Source organism: Bos indicus, chromosome 6 (genome assembly GCF_029378745.1).
Source record: "Bos indicus isolate NIAB-ARS_2022 breed Sahiwal x Tharparkar chromosome 6, NIAB-ARS_B.indTharparkar_mat_pri_1.0, whole genome shotgun sequence".
Lineage (NCBI taxonomy): Eukaryota > Metazoa > Chordata > Mammalia > Artiodactyla > Bovidae > Bos > Bos indicus.
Window position 1 is genome coordinate 68,225,234 of NC_091765.1, and position 17,674 is coordinate 68,242,907.

At 41.4% G+C, this 17,674-nt stretch overlaps 1 protein-coding gene across 2 annotated transcripts; it reads right to left on the bottom strand.

Annotated features, from left to right (window-relative positions):
* Positions 1 to 4,593: 4,593 nt before the first annotated feature.
* Positions 4,594 to 16,537, bottom strand: OCIAD2 (OCIA domain containing 2). Of its 2 annotated transcripts, none has more exons than XM_019962725.2 (7): positions 16,426 to 16,537; positions 13,861 to 13,984; positions 10,715 to 10,811; positions 9,080 to 9,133; positions 8,716 to 8,763; positions 7,426 to 7,543; positions 4,594 to 5,766 (listed from the first exon to the last, which is right to left on the bottom strand). In XM_019962725.2, exons 2-7 carry the CDS (start codon positions 13,924 to 13,926, stop codon positions 5,685 to 5,687), a joined length of 465 nt encoding a protein of 154 aa, XP_019818284.1. In that variant the 5' UTR covers positions 13,927 to 13,984; positions 16,426 to 16,537; the 3' UTR covers positions 4,594 to 5,684. The 2 variants fall into 2 exon arrangements, with proteins under 2 accessions (XP_019818284.1, XP_019818283.1); XM_019962724.2 differs by having other exon boundaries at positions 13,861 to 13,988; positions 16,426 to 16,519.
* Positions 16,538 to 17,674: the final 1,137 nt, after the last annotated feature.

A 17,674-nucleotide genomic window follows, 5' to 3' on the forward strand; every position in this document is an offset into this window, starting at 1 on the left:
GCGGTGATCTTAGCCTGATTGGTTGGTGGTGAGGTAATCGGGAGTTGACATCATCAACCTTCTGGTTCCAACGGTTTGAGGTCTGTGTGTTTTGTGGGCAGCATACAGTTAACTTCTCCCACCTGCTAGGAGTTTTAGTATCTTTGAAACATCCCAAAGGACATGACTCAGAGTATTAGCTACACACGTTGAGGAGGAACTAAAAGTCCTTGACTTTAATGGTGCAACTATTATTGCATGTGTGTGGAAGTGAAGAATATGCTAGTGTATAATACGCCACTGGTCCAGCTTCACACAACCACACGTTTTGGTCCCAGACTTTGAAGCCTCTGGGTTAATCACTAAAATCTCTACAACGCTATAAATGTCTATGAAATCAGATTTTATAGTTCAGATTTGGGTGTAGAGTTTCAAAGTGAAAATGTTTTCTGTTGATTAGCAAATTCCATTGTTGAATAGTAAGAAAATTACCTACATGACATTTTCATTACTTAAGTCATTCAAGATAAGTATCATTACTATCACAATGTTAACAGAAACTAGGAGAATCATTCTGACAGCACAGGAAGAGAAAATCTTTGCTTAAATGAGAATTTAGAAAATACATTAGCATTGTATACAGTATATCTATATATAGTTATAGATAGATAACAATATATATTGAAAATTCTGGAAATTATGATGTACTTTGGTAAATGAATCAGACATAAGAGGATTTTGCTACTATTTTTTAAATTGTGAGATGTTTATTTCATGTAGAATATAGTTAAACTCCAGCAATAACTTTTGAACTTCAGGATCACACCGAAGCAAAATTTAGAAACAAATGGTCACCCTAGCTAATACTGGGTGGAACGTTTAAGCAATGTCTCAGAATTTAAAATATCTTTTATAGAGTCCTTTCTAGTCATCCATACATATGTTACCTAAGACAGAAACACACTTCTGGCATCACTGGAGTGTCAGTTCAGTTCATCACTCAGTCGTGTCTGACTCTTTGCAAACCCATGGACTATAGCATGCCCGGCTTCCCTGTCCATCACCAACCCCCCTGGAGCTTGCTCAAACTCATGTCCATCAAGTCGGTGATGCCATCCAATAATCTCATCCTCTGTCATCCCCTTCTCCTCCTGCCCTCAATCTTTGCCAGCATTAGGGCCTTTTCCAGTGAGTCAGTTCTTCCTATCAGGTGACCAGAGTACTGGAGTTTCAGCTTCAGTATCAGTCCTTCTAATGTATATTCAGGAAGTGTCACATGGGAGTAAAATAAATCACTTCAATGCTGTTTTCTGATTGGATGAGGATCATCCTTATTCTCATTACTGCCCTTCTCCACTATTAATGGGCTTCCCACATGGTGCTAGTGGTAAAGAGTCTGCTTGCCAATGCAGGATACATAAGACGTATGGGTTTGATCTCTGGGTTGGGAAGATCCTCTGGAGGAGATAATGGCAACACACTCCAGTATTCTTGCCTGGGAAATCCCATGGACAGAGGAGCCTGGCAAACTACAGACATGCGGTTGCAAAGAGTCAGACACAACTGAAGCAACCTAGCATGTACGCATGCCACAGTTAAGAACATTTTACCATGTTATCTAAAAATACACATGCAGGGCAACACTTGTTGATTTCACATATCGTTTGTCTCTTCTTATAGGTACATCCACGAATAAAGTATCTCAGTCAGTTTGGTCACTCAGTCATATCTGACTCTTTGCGATCCCATGGACTGCAGCATGCTAGGCTTCCTTGTCCATCGCCAACTCCTGGAGTTTACTCAAACCCATGTCCATTGAGTCGGTGATGCCATCCAACCATCTCATCCTCTGTTGTCCCCTTCTCCTCCTGCCTTCAATCTTTCCCAGCTTCAGGGTCTTTTAAAATGAGTCAGTTTTTAGCATCAGGTGGCCAAAGTATTGGAGTTTCAGCTTCAGCATCAGGCCTTCCAATGAATATTCAGGACTGATTTCCTTTAGGATGGACTGGTTGGATCTCCTTGCAGTCCAAGGGACTCTCAAGAGTCTTCTCCAACACCACAGTTCAAAAGCATCAGTTCTTCAGCGCTCAGTTTTCTTTATAGTCCAACTCTCTCATCCAAACATGACTACTGGGAAAACCATAGCTTTGACTTGAAGGACCTTTGTTGGCAAAGTAATGTCTCTGCTTTTGAATATGCTGTCTAGGTTGGTCATAGCTTTCCTTCCAAGGAGCAAGCGTCTTTTAATTTCATGGCTGCAGTCACCATCTGCAGTGATTTTGGAGCCCCCAAAAATAAAGTCTGGCACTGTTTCCACTGTTTCCCCATCTATTTACCATGAAGTGATGGGAGCAGATGCTATGATCTTAGTTTTCTGAATGTTGAGTTTTAAGCCAACTTTTCAGTCTCCTCTTTCACTTTCATCAAGAGGCTTTTTAGTTCCTCTTCGCTTTCTGCCATAAGGGTGGTGTCATCTGCATATCTGAGGTTATTGATATTTCTCCCAGCAATCTTGATTCCAGCTTGTGCTTCATCCAGCCCAGCATTTCTCATGATGTCCTCTGTATATAAGTTAAATAAGCAGGGTGACAATATACAGCCTTGATGTACTCCTTTCCCGATTTAGAACCAGTCTGTTGTTCCATGTCCAGTTCTAATTGTTGCTTCCTGACCTGCATACAGATTTCTCAGGAGGCAGGTCAGGTGGTCTGGTATTCCCATCTCTTTAAAGATTTTCCATAGTTTATTGTGATCCATACAGTCAAAAGCTTTGGCATAGCCAATAAAGCAGCTCTCTTGCTTTTTCAGTGATCCAGTGGATGTTGGCAATTTGATCTCTGGTTCCTCTGCCTTTTCTACAACCAGCTCGAACACCTGGAAGTTCATGGTTCACGTATTGTTGAAGCCTGGCTTGGAGAATTATGAGCATTACTTTACTAGCATGTGAGATGAGTGCAATTGTGTGGAAGTTTGAGCATTCTTTGGCATTGCCTTTCTTTGGGATTGGAATGAAAACTGACCTTTTCCAGTCCTGTGGCCACTGCTGAGTTTTCCAAATTTGCTGGCATATGGAGTGCAGCACTTTCACAGCATCATCTTTTAGGATTTGAAATAGCTCAACTAGAATTCCATCACCTCCATTAGCTTTGTTCATAGTGATGCTTCCTAAGGCCCACTTGACTTCGCATTCCAGGATGTCTGGCTCTAGGTGAGTGATCACACCATTGTGATTATCTGGGTGGTCAAGATCTTTTTTATACAGTTCTTCTGAGTATCTTTGCCACCTCTTAATATCTTCTGCTTCTGTTAGGTCTCTACCATTTCTGTCCTTTATTGTGCCTATCTTTGCATGAAATGTTCCCTTGGTATCTCTACTTTTCTCTAGTCTTTCCCATTTTATTGTTTTCCTATATTTCTTTGCAGTATCTAAACATTACATTTTAAATTCCAAAAACCAAATGTGAAAACTTTCCATTTTCTTCACTCTTGAACATCAGTCCAGTAAGGAATAAGGAAAGTTTTGCCAAGGAAGCTGGTTAGATATCCAATGTTTACCATGTAGTCTCTTCAGTTCTTTCCTTTATGCAAATTTATGTACAATTTTATCTTGTTCTTTGCCAAGGTTTTTGTTGTAAATCACGAAAATACTGCTTCAAAAACTTATGATCACTTTGTTGGTGAGTGTTGATAACTGCTAAATGCTAACAGACAAATGCTGCTCCTTTAAATCTTTCCTGCAAAAACAGAGCCACCCTCAGACACCTGTTTCCTAATAAACACAACAGATAATGCAGCAAAATATTCAAGAATTATTGGCTGACCTTCGAGGTTTTTTCCCTGATTGATTTTCTTTTGCACTAAGATCACTGTGATAAACTGTTTCAATAAGAAACTTATCCACTTAGGAAAATCAGAGAGCCCAAACCATAAACCCAATTGGAGTCAGAAGGACTATGAAGTTGTCAGCAATAAGCATAATGTTCCCTTTCAGCAATAATAGATTCATCCTTCCCCACTGCCCCAAGATGGGTTTTCACATTGACTTGCTGTGCTTAACAATGTGAAAATACTCTGATCCCTGGGAATTCATTTTCTGGAACACAGGAAATAAATGTGCCCAATTCTGAGTTTCTGCTAATAGCTGAGATAACACAGAGTCATCAATTGCTAGTTGTCAGAACCAGGAGTCAAACTGCACCCAAAGAACCCAGGATATTGGCTCTGCATCCTGATTTACACAAACAGAATTTTATTGACAGGAAGAAAACCCAGGATATGTAATATAAAAGTGTGTGAGTGTTAGTTGCTCAGTTGTGTCTGACTCTTCGCAACCCCATGGACTATAGCCCAACAGTCTCCTCTGCCCATGGGATTCTCCAGGCAAGAAAACTGGAGTGGGTTGTTATCTCCTTCTACAGGGGATCTTCTCTACCCCAGTGTCAAACCGGAGTCTCCTGCATTGCAGGCAGATTCTTTACCATATGAGCCATAAGAGAAGCCCAGAATATAAAAAGAGACATGGTCAAAATTACTCCATTTCATACACTTACTATCCATGTAAAAATAAAAACTTCTAAATATTTTTGATGTAGAAAATAAAATACATATCAAGCATTAATTTTTTTCTCTTTGAATTTTTTTATTTTTAAGCATTAACTTTCAATGAGGTTTTCCTTTTTACCTCCATGATACAGTTTTCAAGATGAATTAAGTAAAATGTAAAGTGTACATACACACACCTTCATTAAATGAATGGTGACACATATATACAGCATTTTCCTGAGAAAGTACAAAGATGCAGAAATGTTCACGTAGGGCTCAGACAACCTAACAAAGACAAAGGGTCCCCAGTGGAAGAGTTTGTCTTCATGCAAAAAAAAACCTGGCATGAGAATAGGAATGCAACTCTTGGGGTTGGATTGGCTCCCTCTGAGCTCCCTTAAAACCCTGAAGTTTATCAGTCTCTGAATTAATTCTTCCAGTGATTCTTCCCAGAAATATGCAAACTGCTCCGGAGGGACATTTGGAGAAGTTTTGTTTATTCTTTTAAGCCACGAGCAGCATATAAAAGAGCCCCAGTTCTCGAGAACTGACCATGAGCTAAGCAAGTAACCTAAAACAACCAGCTTTTCCAAAACTTCACCATACCGGGCAGACACGAAATCGCTAAGGTCACTAAAAGGACAGCTGATTTGTATTGCGATGCTCTCAAATGAAATATTTTCCATTAAGTTAGAAAAGCTTGGCTCCTACATTTTAGAAACCACTTCCCATAGACACAGTCTTCCTTGTAGTTCTGTATTTCTACCTCCATACACATTGGTTTTCTTTGGGCATGATTTCCCAAGTTTCTCAGCGTTCATTCCTGTTCTCTATCAGAGATCTTAAAACCCTGAACAAAAGCAAGAGTGAAATGGGGGTGAATGGGGGTGAATCAGAGAAGACTTCAAACTCTTTCATTTAGCTGTAAGGTGAGAGTGCAATGCAATGCTATTTGGTGTATGAATGCTCCCAACATGTTCTTAAACAGCAGAAAACATGGAATGCTCAATTCAATTGAGAATTAACAGGAAAGCATTTCAATAGAGCAAGAGAATCACAATGTTGCTGTTCCACAATATGCAAGTTATTTTAAAGTACACTTGACATTTTAAAGGTACACAAATTCAGATGCTCTTCGAGGCTTCGGTGCCCACACACAGAGTTTAGGAAGCTGAAGGCTGTGAACTTCTCTCTTGACTTAATCCATGCTTTGTTTTGCATTCCTCACAGGTAAGCAGGCAGTGCCTAAAACAGAAGCAAAAATGTTGTTTTGTACTTTGACACTGGAAGCTCTCGTCTGAACACAATATTATTCAGGGATTAAAAAAAATTTAATTGATATATAGCTAATTGACAACGTTGTGTTAGTTTCTAGTGTACGCAAAGTGACTCAGTTCTCCATATACATGTTTGTGCTTAGTTGCTCAGTCGTGTCCGACTCTTTGCAACCCCATCAACTGTAGCCCACCAGGCTCCTCTGTCCCTGGGATTCTCCAGGCAAGAATACTGCAGTGGGTTGCCATTGCCTACTCTAATACATATGTTTATATACATATTATTTTCTATTATGGCTTATTACAGGATATTGAATATAGTTCCCTGGGTTATACAGTAAGACCTTGTTGTTTATCTATTTTATATATAGTAATTGTGCATCTGTTAATCCCAATCTCCCAATTTATTCTTACCCCCTTTCCCCTTTGGTAACCATAAGTTTATTTTCTATGTTTTTGAGTCTATTTCTGTTTTGTAAATAAATTCATTTGCATCGTATTTTAGATTATTTAGAAGTATTTTCTAAGCTAAAGTTTTCAAGCTTTTGTTTTCTCAGGAATAATTGGAGTTGTTTCTCGGTTTTAGACTCCTGGAATTTCATCCACTAGAAGGCCAACAATGATCTTCCTGTCCAATGTTGTTGTCAGCATGCTGTGCTGCCTTTCAAACAAGTATGGGGTGTTTAGAGTAAGGTGTCCCCAACAGCAGTCCTATAGTACCATGATAGAAATAGTTATTATTCACTGAGCACTCACTGAGTGTCATAAGCAATCATTCCTATTCCTTATAACATCCCATAAAAAAATTCTGGTGGCCATTTTATACAGATGAGAAAACTGAAGATTTGAGAATTTAAGAAACATGTCCAAGGTCACACAAGTTAGTAAGTAAACAGAACTGCTTTTGAACCCAGTGACTCTAACAGCAGAGGTAATGTGGCTAACTCCAGAGGCCTACTGCTTGTATCCCCTCATGAGCATCACAACTTATATTAATAGTAAAGGCTCTGAGAAGTCTTGCAATTGAGAATCCTGGTTAAACTTGTGTAATCTTGTGACGGTAGAAGCTGTGTTGGCTGATTAAGGCATTCATTAGACATTTGTACTGGAGAAGGCAATGGCACCCCACTCCAGTACTCTTGCCTGGAAAATCCCATGGATGGAGGAGCCTGGTAGGCTACACTCCATGGGGTGGCTAAGAGTCGGACACGACTGAGCGACTTCACTTTCACTTTTCCCTTTCATGCATTGGAGAAGGAAATGGCAACCCACTCCAGTGTTCTTGCCTGGAGAATCCCAGGGAGGGGGGAGCCTGGTGGGCTGCCATCTATGGGGTCACACAGAGTCGGACATGACTGAAGCAACTTAGCAGCAGCAGCAGCAGCAGTAGACACTTGTACAATGCCTTGAAGGTAGTAGGTACTTACTAAATGTTTGATGAGCAAACAAAATAGGTAACTCAGTTAAATCATAATTATTAATGAAGTTGAATAGCAACAACTCAAACTTTGAATTTTTTTCAACATATCAATGTTAGAACTATTTTAATATTACAAATGGTTGAATGACCTTTCATTTACTTTTTAATAGTTACCTTTATTATAATCCCTTAACCAAACAGAGTACAAACCTGTTATGCCCTGGACCGAAACCAGCTCCACGCAGCTGGCCTTCAAAGGAATGGAATTTACTTTGGCACACTCCTATATATGATGCTTTTCCAAGGCCAAATCCTAAGATACCAGCAACTGTAAAAGCAGGTTAGGAAAGATAAACAATTTAAATATTTGGAACCTCCTGCATTGTCTGCTAGAACTTTCTTTATTAACAGCAATAATTCTTATATCAAAAGTACCTTACTAAATCAATGAACAAAAACTCTGGGAATGAAGCTCTCTATTAAAGAGCAGGATTGGGAACTAGAGACTTTTTGATCTCCTCAGTTTTGAACTGGAGATAGAAGGGCCAGGTTACAGCAAGCCAAGGTGATGCTCTGACATGGGCAGCCAGAGGGTGGCCCAACTGGCAGACAAGTCTGTGAGGTCACCCAGGAAGGGAGAGGTGGGACTTGGGTTGTGGCTCTGGGTAGCCTCCAAATCACTAGGTAGGAGACCCCTTAATTCTCTGTATGGATGGAGTATGGGGAGCCACATTATCTTGCAGGCAGGGGAGGGAGGTCACGAGGCAGGACCATGGAAAACATTTCTAACCTGCTATTCCTGCCGGGAATGAGGTTTTGGATGGTACACCAGAATGTATCTTGTGTGGACATAAAAGGTCTCTGTATAATCAGTGCAAGAAGGTGAAAGCCTAAGTTTATGGTAAATGTATATTAGAAAATGGGCTTCCCTGGTGGTTCAGTGGTAAAGAATCTGCCTGCTGGTGTAGGAGACTCAGGTTCAATCCCTGAGTTATGAAGAGCCCCTGGAGGAGAAAATGGCAACCCACTCCAGTATTCTTGCCTGGAGAATCCCATGGACAGAGGAGCCTGGAGGGCTATAGTCCATGGGGTGGCAAAAAAGTCAGACATGACTTAGCAACTAAACAACAACGTTATCAGAAAGCCCTGATTTTAAAAAACTCTTCATTTATCATGTCCATTATAGAAAATATTTGGAAAAGATTGGCCAAAATAAAAAATTAAAATCCCTTGTGGAGCTGTTGTTCAGAGGCTCTGCTGGCAATGTCCTCTTGTGTCTCCGGCCAGGCCCTCCTAGGCCTCGCTTCAGAGAGGACTAAGGTGAAGTCCCTACTGCTCAGCTTTCTGTCAGAAAGTGTGGAATGAACTAAAAAACTGCAATGTGGCAAAAAATGGACACTAGTGTTCAGAGAGATTGACCTGGACATTCCTATCTCCAGTTACTATAAACATAACCTTTTTATAAAAATGAATCTTTGTTTTTTAACTTCTATGACTTACGTGCAACTTTAGGCAATGAACCAAATCTCGGATTCGCTGCTAAATAACCTAGGAAGTAATGTATAAAGACATTATTATTTCATTTTATAACATTTAAATTCAAAAAGGATAAAGAAGTCTTAATTTCATCTTCAAATTTAATTTCCCTTTGCCATGTAACCTAACACAGTCACTCATTCCAAGGAAGAGGACATCTATGGGAAAGAAGTATGGGGACATAGACTAGAAACAGTCTAAAGCCTGCATAAATAAATCCTTCACCAAAACAGAAATGCCAAGTATTGTACCAAAACCTGCCAGGAGGACCACAGAAAACTGGATTTTCTTAAGTTAAAACATTTACTAAATATCAACTCTTACTTACCATGATGGACCAGTCCTTGGGTGACAAGCATGCTTACAAGAGAAAAAGGCAGAGCTGTAAAACAAAAAAGCCCTTAAGTATTGTTATTTTGAAATTTGGCACCTTCCCTAGAGGTCAGGGAGAATTACTCTGTTTTTTTCTTCTTACTTTGGCAGTGAGATCTTAGTCATTTGTTATTTTACTTATTTGACAAATATTAAGCACCACATGGAGAATTTTCTTGGGGTCTGCCCCAGGCGCTCAACCTAATGCACAGCATTAACATAACAAAATCTAGACTCCCTGCAATTCCATCTCCAACACCCACCATGCATCATCTCTCTCATCACTACATACAACACAGGCACATTCATGTGTGTGTGCACTGAGCTGGGGAATTTGGGAGTTGCCGTGAGCCGTATATTTAGAAAATGTCAATCCTGCAGAAAAGTTTTTTTAAAAAAAGGACAATAAACTGCACATCCTGTTTAGGATAGTGCCCTGCTTTTGTCTAATGCCATTTTGTTGCACGATTTGGATATATTTATTTTCTGAAAATTACTATATTCGCAGTAAACATGGGCAATGTTTAGAGATGATTTTTAAAAACAGACACATTGGTCTGGCAAAAGCAGTTTCTAGTCAAAATGTGTCAAATGACTTCTTCCCAAAGCAGTGAGAAGTGATTATATATACTATTTGATTTGGCTTAGCTGCTAGCTCTTCCTAGTAACCAAGACAAATCAAATAGCAACCAGCTTTTCCACTCAGATCTATCTACCTGATGGTAGGCAAATGAGTCATACTGTAATTTTAAACTACTAGGGGCTTACTTCAATTACTTACTCATGGGTTATCAGAAAACAATTTCTAGCAGCATAATCAATAATCAGTAATGCATAGCAAATATCAACTTCTAAACAGTGTTATTTCCAAAACAACTGATACTGGATTTGAATAATTTAAGAAATCAAAATGAGTATTTCAAAGTAAAATTAGCTCTATGCCAGCAATATTGGGACTATATCTACAGGCTCTGGTATGACATTTTCAAATGAAAAGTCATGAATTTTTAAAATTAGATGGGACTTTAATGCACTGCCTGAATTCACACCCTTGTCTTATATAAAGCAGGCCCAGAAAGAGAAAGAGACTTGACAGAAAAAGTTATTTCAAGACACTGTAAGGGAAGTATTAACAGAATGCTCCCACTCTTCATTCATTCCACAAATATTTAACTGGTTCACGTATTTTTATATGTGAAGCACCATGCTTGGCTCTAGGAGGGCGCAATGAACCTGAACTTGATGAAGGTTAGAGTCCAGTGGAATTGTGGAAGGTCTACTCTTTCAAGAAATTCTAAGTTAACACTCCTGGTTCACTTTCTCGGTCACATGAAGGAAAGTGTTAGGGGTGAATCACTTTCTGCTAAGGAAGGTAAACAGCTCCTACATCAGATACTGTCCCTGCCCTTAAAAAAGTCTCAATATGGATTTAAATTCCAAACAGCCTCAGATACCAACGTTCTTCCCGGAATTATGCAAAGTTCCTGCTAAAAAAAAAAAAAAATCATTACCATAATTCTAATATGATATTAGGCAGTTTATATTAGGCAGCAAATACAGTGTTAACGACAATTAAGAGGGGTGCGATTACCTCTCTTCCAGAAACTTTCTTCTTGACATTCCCGGATAATCTTTGAAATCTCTGATCTGTGGATGTGCAGTTTTGATTTTGGACAAAACAACAGACTCTGCAAGGGAAGTTACATGATGAGTTGACTGAAATCATCAGAAAAGCATCTGTTCTATTTTTCCCCCCGAGGAGGGCAAGGAGGTCTCTTCCCTCTGGTCTCACAGCATGTGTGCCTTGGATCCCGGCTGCCAGCACTGAGCAATAGCCGGTTTCAGCCAGTGCTTTGCAGATGCAAGCACTGGGTGAACTTGAGCAAGAAAAGAATTTTTTTGAGAAGCAAACAGTGATTCATGGTTTAGCGAGCATGAAGCAGATATCTGGTCAGAATGCATTACTGCTGAGGCCACATTTTCTTTTTTAAATATTTATTTAACTAGGCGGCACCAGTTCTTAGTTGTGGCATGCGGGCTCTAGTTCCCTGACCAGGGACTGAACCCTGGCCCCCTGCATTGGAAGCTCAGAGTCTTAGCCACTGGACCACCAGGGAAGTCCCCACATTTTCTTCTTCTAGCCTCTGCACGCTTCCCCTGCAATGCTACTCACTCCTTGGGCTGTAATCTTTTGTTGTTCAGTGACTCATTAAATTTTTATTATGGTAAAATACCCGTAATAGTTACCATTTTAACCATTTTACTTAAAATTTTTTTTCATACTCTGGTATACTTTATTTAAAAAAAATTTCTATATTAAAGTATAGTTGGTTTACAAAAATGTGTTTAACCATCGTATACAATAAAAAGCAGACAACAAATGGCATTAAGTATATCTATAATATTGTGCAGCCATATCTATCTAGTTCCAGAACTTTTTCATCACCCTCAAAGGAAATTCCATACCCACTGAAGAGTCTCTCCTCATTCCCTAATCACCTAGCAACCATTAATCTGCCTTTTGGATCTGCCTATTCTGGATATTTTGTACAAACAATATCATACTGCATGTGACCTTGTGTGGTTAGCTTCTTTTCCTTTGTGTAATGTGTCAAAGGTTCATGCACGATGTAAATATGTATTTCATTCCTTTTTATGGCTCAGTAATGTTCCAGTGTATGCACATAACACATTCTGTTTATCCATTCATCCATTGATGGATATCTGGACTGTTTCCACTGTCGGACTATTGTGAATAATGCTGCTGTGAACATTCCTGTACAAGTTTTAGTTTTCCACTCTGCTGGGCCATGTTGTAACTCTGTGTTTAACTTATTGGGGAACTGCCAAACTGTTTTCCACAGGAGCTGCACCATTTTACAATCCCAGCAACAATGTATGAGGTTTTCAATTTTTCTATATCCTTGTCAACACTTGTTATTTTCTGTTTTCTTTCTTTTCTGTTAGTTGCACTGTGCAATTTATGGGATCTTAGTTCCCTTACCAGGGGGTGAACCCCAGTATTTATTTTTTAAAATTAGCACATTAAATGCTTTTAATATAAACTATTTAATTTGTTTAAACTAAAAAAACTAAATTGTTTATGTTTTTGATTATGGTCATGCTAGTGGTTGTGAAATGGTGGTTGTGATTTGCATTTTCCATTAAGTATCTTTTCATCAGAATTTTGGCCATGTGTATATCTTCTTTGGAGAAATACCTAATCAAGCCCTTTGCTCATTTTTTCAAATTAGGTTGTCTTTCTGTTGTTGAGTTGTAAGAGCTCTTTATATATTATGGATACTAAACCCTTATCAGACATATAATTCATAAATAATTTTTCCCATTCTGTGGGTGATTCATTTATTTTTTAGAAACAAACTTTATTGAAATTTTTCCTTAAATCACACTTATATTTCCTTGTTTGTGAATTACTTATGTAGGTCCTTTTCCTTTTATCTCTTGGAATTTTAGTGATTTTCTTGTTGAGGTGAAGTCTATGGCTTTTGAAGTTCACCCTGTTGATTTTGCAAATGTTCTTTTTGGACTTTCTGTAGTAGATGTCAGTGTGAACGGTGATTACCATTTCTCGAACACTTGCCCCTGGGCCAGGCACTGTGCCAAGCACTTTACGTGCATGATGGTGAGGTACAAGGACCCTGTGGTGCCAGTGCCTTCAGAGCTCTACCTACCACCCAAGCAGGCAAGTCCTCTCTTCTTCCTCTACAGCTCCCCCAGTGCAGCACGTGGAAGCAGTGGTTAGGGTGAGCCACAGCAACCAGAGAAGGACCTGCTCTTATGCTCCACTTATGTTAGCTCAGCAAACACTCCTCCTTCCCCCAGTGTAAATATTTCTTCTTGGTTCTGCCTGTGGCAGAAATAAGCATCTCTCTCCTTCCCCTCCCCTAAACACACACATGCAGGGTCAGGGAACCCGACTATCACAGCTGCTGTGAGTCCTGCAGTCAAGACTGAAGTACCAGCAGAGAGTGTCCTCAGGGAGCTCTGGTGAGCCTTTTCTGTAGAGCCATAAATGTTTTATGGCTCTCCATTTCACAGAGGCAACTTGGGTGTCTAAATTCTTTTCCTTGTGACATGATATCATTTGTCTATTTGCCTCTCCTAAGCTTTGCTCTTAAATATAATCTCCATAACCCATTTTTAGCTTGAAAAGTTGACCTCAGAGAACATGAACTCTATTTACCTATCACAATACCTTCTCTTTTCTTCATTCATGTGTCCCCAAGACACACAATCTTCATTCTCAACAAGCTGAAAAACTGTGCCCCAGTTAACACTTGGGTTCTCAATCTGATGACTAATTTAGTAGTTCAGGGCTCTGCCATCTTGAACAGTAACTACAGTCAGCAGCATATCCTTAGCATGATTAGCCTTGGTAACAGAAATGTAAAAAGCATGCATCATGTAGCATTCTGTTAGATTCAATAAAGAGTTTTGCTCTGCTAAAGGAAACCTCTTCAGTCGCTGACAACCTATAGAAGAGTTAGTTAAGTTGAATTCTAAACAGGGAAGAGTAAAGAAAAGATTTTGTAAATAAAAGTCTCCTTTTCAAGACAGCCAGAAACATACTTTCCCTCTCCGTTCTATTTTCCTTGAGCCTATCCTACAAAGTGCCAGGCAGAGGAAAGTAAGACAATTGATCAAGGATGAGGTTTAAGGGGAAGTCCTGTATGATATTCCTCTTTAGATGGCAGACTTCAAATTATAAATACATACCTGCTTGCTTGGTGGTGGCAAATGGGGACCTTTTTCTTGGTTTTCATGTGTGGACACTGAAGCCATGATGACCTTGTCTTCGCTTCTCTTCTAGTTGAGTGGACTCAGCTTCCTTGCTGACCCACTATCTAAGGAAAGTATAAGAGTCACTGTGCAGTGATAGAACATTTATGTCAACCATAAAACACCCTTAGGATCAACACCCCTATTTGGAAAACTTACTTTCATTTTGTCATTAATCTTAACTTCCAACCACCTGCAAACTCACTTTCTAATGCTCCTTCCCCAGCAACACACACACACATACTAACAGACTGATGGTGACAGATCAGAGGTGGAGTGGAGTGAGATGTCAAAGAAGGCAGAGTGAAATGTTTTACAACCTACAGTGTCAGTCACGACCGTGTCTGACTCTTTGTGACCCCATGGACTGTGTAGCCTACCAGGCTCCCTCTGTCCATGGAATTCTCTAAGCAAGAATACTGGAGTGGGTAGCCATTCCCTTCTTTAGAGGATCTTCCCAACCCAGGGATCCAACCCGGGTCTCCCATGTTGCAGGCAGATTACTTACCATCTGAGCCACCAGGGAAGCCCTTAAGACTTATAAACTACCTTGAAAAATTTCAATTCATTACCATGTCATTAACTTACACAAATATTTACTGAGTGTCTATTATGTGCCAGACCAAAGGCTACAAAAGAAGACGACATCAATACTAAAGTAACTCACAGTCTACAGGGAAGACAGGCAGTTATACAACATGTAGAAGTCTTCCCTAGAGGTAGGCACAGGGTGCTGAGGAAGGAGAGGAAAAGAGGCATGTTCTTTCTGGTTAGATCTGAAGACACCAAAGACTAAGACTCTTGAGCTTTCAAGACGGCCTGTGGAGAGTGGATGGACTCCAGGGGCAGGGAGACCAGATTGGAAAGTGCTATCATAATCTAGGGAATGAAGTCAAGAGGCCTGAACCAAGACCCTTGTGGGAAGGCTAGAGATGATAATTTTGCATCTGGAAATGTTGGATTTGGGTGCCTGTGGGGGCATACATTGGAATTAACCATTGGGGATTAGAATATTTGAGGATTTGGGTCTAGAGTTACAGATTAAGAGTAGGCTGGAAAGATCAGTTTGGAAGTTGCCATCTAGGAAATGATAGGTAAAGTAGGAAACAGGAATAAAATTGTGTAAGAAGAGTACTGGAGAATGTGAACATCGAGGCCAAGGGAATACCAACAGGAGGAAGAACAACAGGCCAAGGAGAGGACTGAGAAAGAAGAGCTGATACAAGGTGGAAAGAGTGTCTGAGGAAGAAATAAATCATCAGTGTCATGTGGCTCAGAACAACCGGCATAGTCCAGGTGGACCATGAACCCTACCCAACCTCCTGCCCAGTCAATGGGCCACTGTCCTCTGCAGGTCCAGACTCCATGACAACCACTGACTTTCATGCAAAATGAACATATTTTCATACACAATTCAGTTTCCTACTAAGCTGCCAGGAATATCAGCCAAGGGAATCCACACTTGACCAAGTTTCACTTTCGGTGCTTGATGTTATTATAGCGGGAGTATGATGCCCTAGGGTGGAAAGTCTTGGAATCAGGAAGACCTGAGTTCAGATCCTGACTACTTGGTAGCCTGGCTTTGGGGTAAGTAACTTGAAGTGTCTGTGCCACAGCTTCTCAACTGCCAAGTGCGGGTAATGGACCTTAAGGGGCTAGTACAAGGATGAAGGGTGAGGTCCACAAGTCGGCAGCTCCACAACCAGCACACAGTGAGTGTGTGAGCAGTAAGGGGCAGCTGTCAGAACCCTGAGCACCCTATTTCTTGAGGACTTCCAGGAAGTCTTTGCTGACATAAGGCCAAATTAGATTATCTTTGCCTAGTTAGGCCATTGCCTCAAATCCGGAAGCAAAAACACTACAACTGGGCTTTGGTGGTGAAGTCCCTTCACACCCATCTAGCCTTCAGTCCACATCTAAGCTGGGCTTCTCAGGGTGTTGCCTAAAGGTGCAGCCCCCACCCTATGCCCAGATCTGGTTTGGGGTCCCTCTGCTTCTTTAGTTGTTGGGGGTGGGGTGGCAGAAGTCCTGACGGGTGGGCAGTGGGAGGGAGGCGATCGGCAGGATAGGGGGGTGGGGGCGTGCGATCGGACACAGCTAGGGAGGGTCCCTGCACTTTCTGGTAGGGGAGCAGGGACTGGGAGTGGGGTTGGGGGTGGAGCTGGATCAGCTTGCAGGAAATTGCTGCCATCGGGGTCTCATCCGGAGCCGGGCCAGTAAGGGGCGATTCTAGGCTAAGTACCACCGTCCTGAGGACCCCAGAAGTCATGTAGTCAAAGAAGGCCACCCCCTGTCGCTATCGCACCCGCTGTTACCTGCCCCCACCCCTCAAGTGGGCACACCCGCGGGGCTGAGGATCTCCTCGCAGGCCGCGTCTCCCTCGCGCGCCCAGCCAAGCTCGCCACCCTGTGCGGCCGTGGCTGCACCTCGGATGCTCCGGCTTCCCGGGTGCCCGCGCCCGCCCCTGGCGACCCCCGGGAGCCCCTATCGTGGTCCCCTTACCGCGCTCGCTTCCAGGACCTCGCCTGTGCTCTGGAGCTTCCCTCCGCCTCTTTCTTCCTCTCGCTCCGCCCCCATGGCGCCCCGCCCCTCGCTTCCTCGCGTGAGTCATTCAACAAGTGCACCCCATCCCCCGCCTCGCAGTCCCTTTCTCTCTTGGTGGCCTCACCCACACACAACTGCCCCGGCTGAAACCCGGCTCCTGTTGGAACCTCCGACTCCACCCCCAAGGCTTGTCCAGACACCCGGTAGATTCTACTGAATACTTCCTCGATTGCCTTACAAATTACTTCTTTCCTCCCAACGAAAAGAGCGACAACCATTTATTGAACACCCTCCTTGGACGAGACGGCTACTTCCACTTATCTGCAGGCTTGTTTTGGCTTGTCTTTTTTTGCAGTGTAATTGGCATAGCATTATATTAATTTTAGGAGCTCAACATAATGATTCAATATTTGTATACGTTGCAAAATGATTACTCAGTAAATCTAGTTAACATCCCTCACTATTTGTAGTTACCAAAAAAAATTACCCCACCCCTCCCCTTGGATGAAGATTTTTTAAATCTCCTTTTAGCAACTTTCAAACATGCAATATATATATATATATATAGTATTATTAACTATAGTTGCCATGCTGTGTGTTACATTCCCGTGACTTATTTTATAACTGGAATTTTCCACCTTTGATGCCCTTCACTCATTTTGCTGATCCCTATGCAATCTTTTCTACAACTCTCTACAAAGAATACTGTTATCTGCGTTTTATGGACCAGGCAACTGAGTTGTGCCAGGCCACACTGGTTGTTCAGTCTCAGTGGTATCTGACTCTTTGCCACCCATGCACTGCAGCACACCAGGCGTCCCTGTCCTTCACCATCTCCCAGAGCTTGCTCAAACTCATGTCCACTGAGTCAGTGATGCCATCCAACCATCTTATCCTCTGTCGTCCCCTTCTCCTCTTGCCTTCAATCTTTCCCAGCATCAGCGTCTTTTCTCCAATGAATTGGCTCTTTGTATCAGGTGGCCAAAGTATTGGAGCTTCAGCTTCAGTATCAGGCTTTCCAATGAATATTCAGAATTGACTTCTTTAAAGATTGACTGGTTTGATCTCCTGGCAGTCCAAGGGACTCTCAAGAGTCTTCTCCAACACCACAGTTTAAAACATCAATTCTTTGGCACTGAGCTTTCTTTATGGTCCAACTCTCACATCCATACATGACTACTGGAAAAACCATAGCTTTGACCATACG

Excerpts from the sequence above, each read along its gene's own strand:
- OCIAD2 (XM_019962725.2), bottom strand. The coding sequence starts at position 13,926 with ATGGCTTCAGTGTCCACACATGAAAACCAAGAAAAAGGTCCCCATTTG. Across the intron at positions 10,812-13,860 it reads TGCCACCACCAAGCAAGCAG|AGTCTGTTGTTTTGTCCAAA; the intron begins GTATGTATTTAT and ends CTTCCCTTGCAG. Across the intron at positions 8,764-9,079 it reads CCAAGGACTGGTCCATCATG|GTTATTTAGCAGCGAATCCG; the intron begins GTAAGTAAGAGT and ends ATTACTTCCTAG.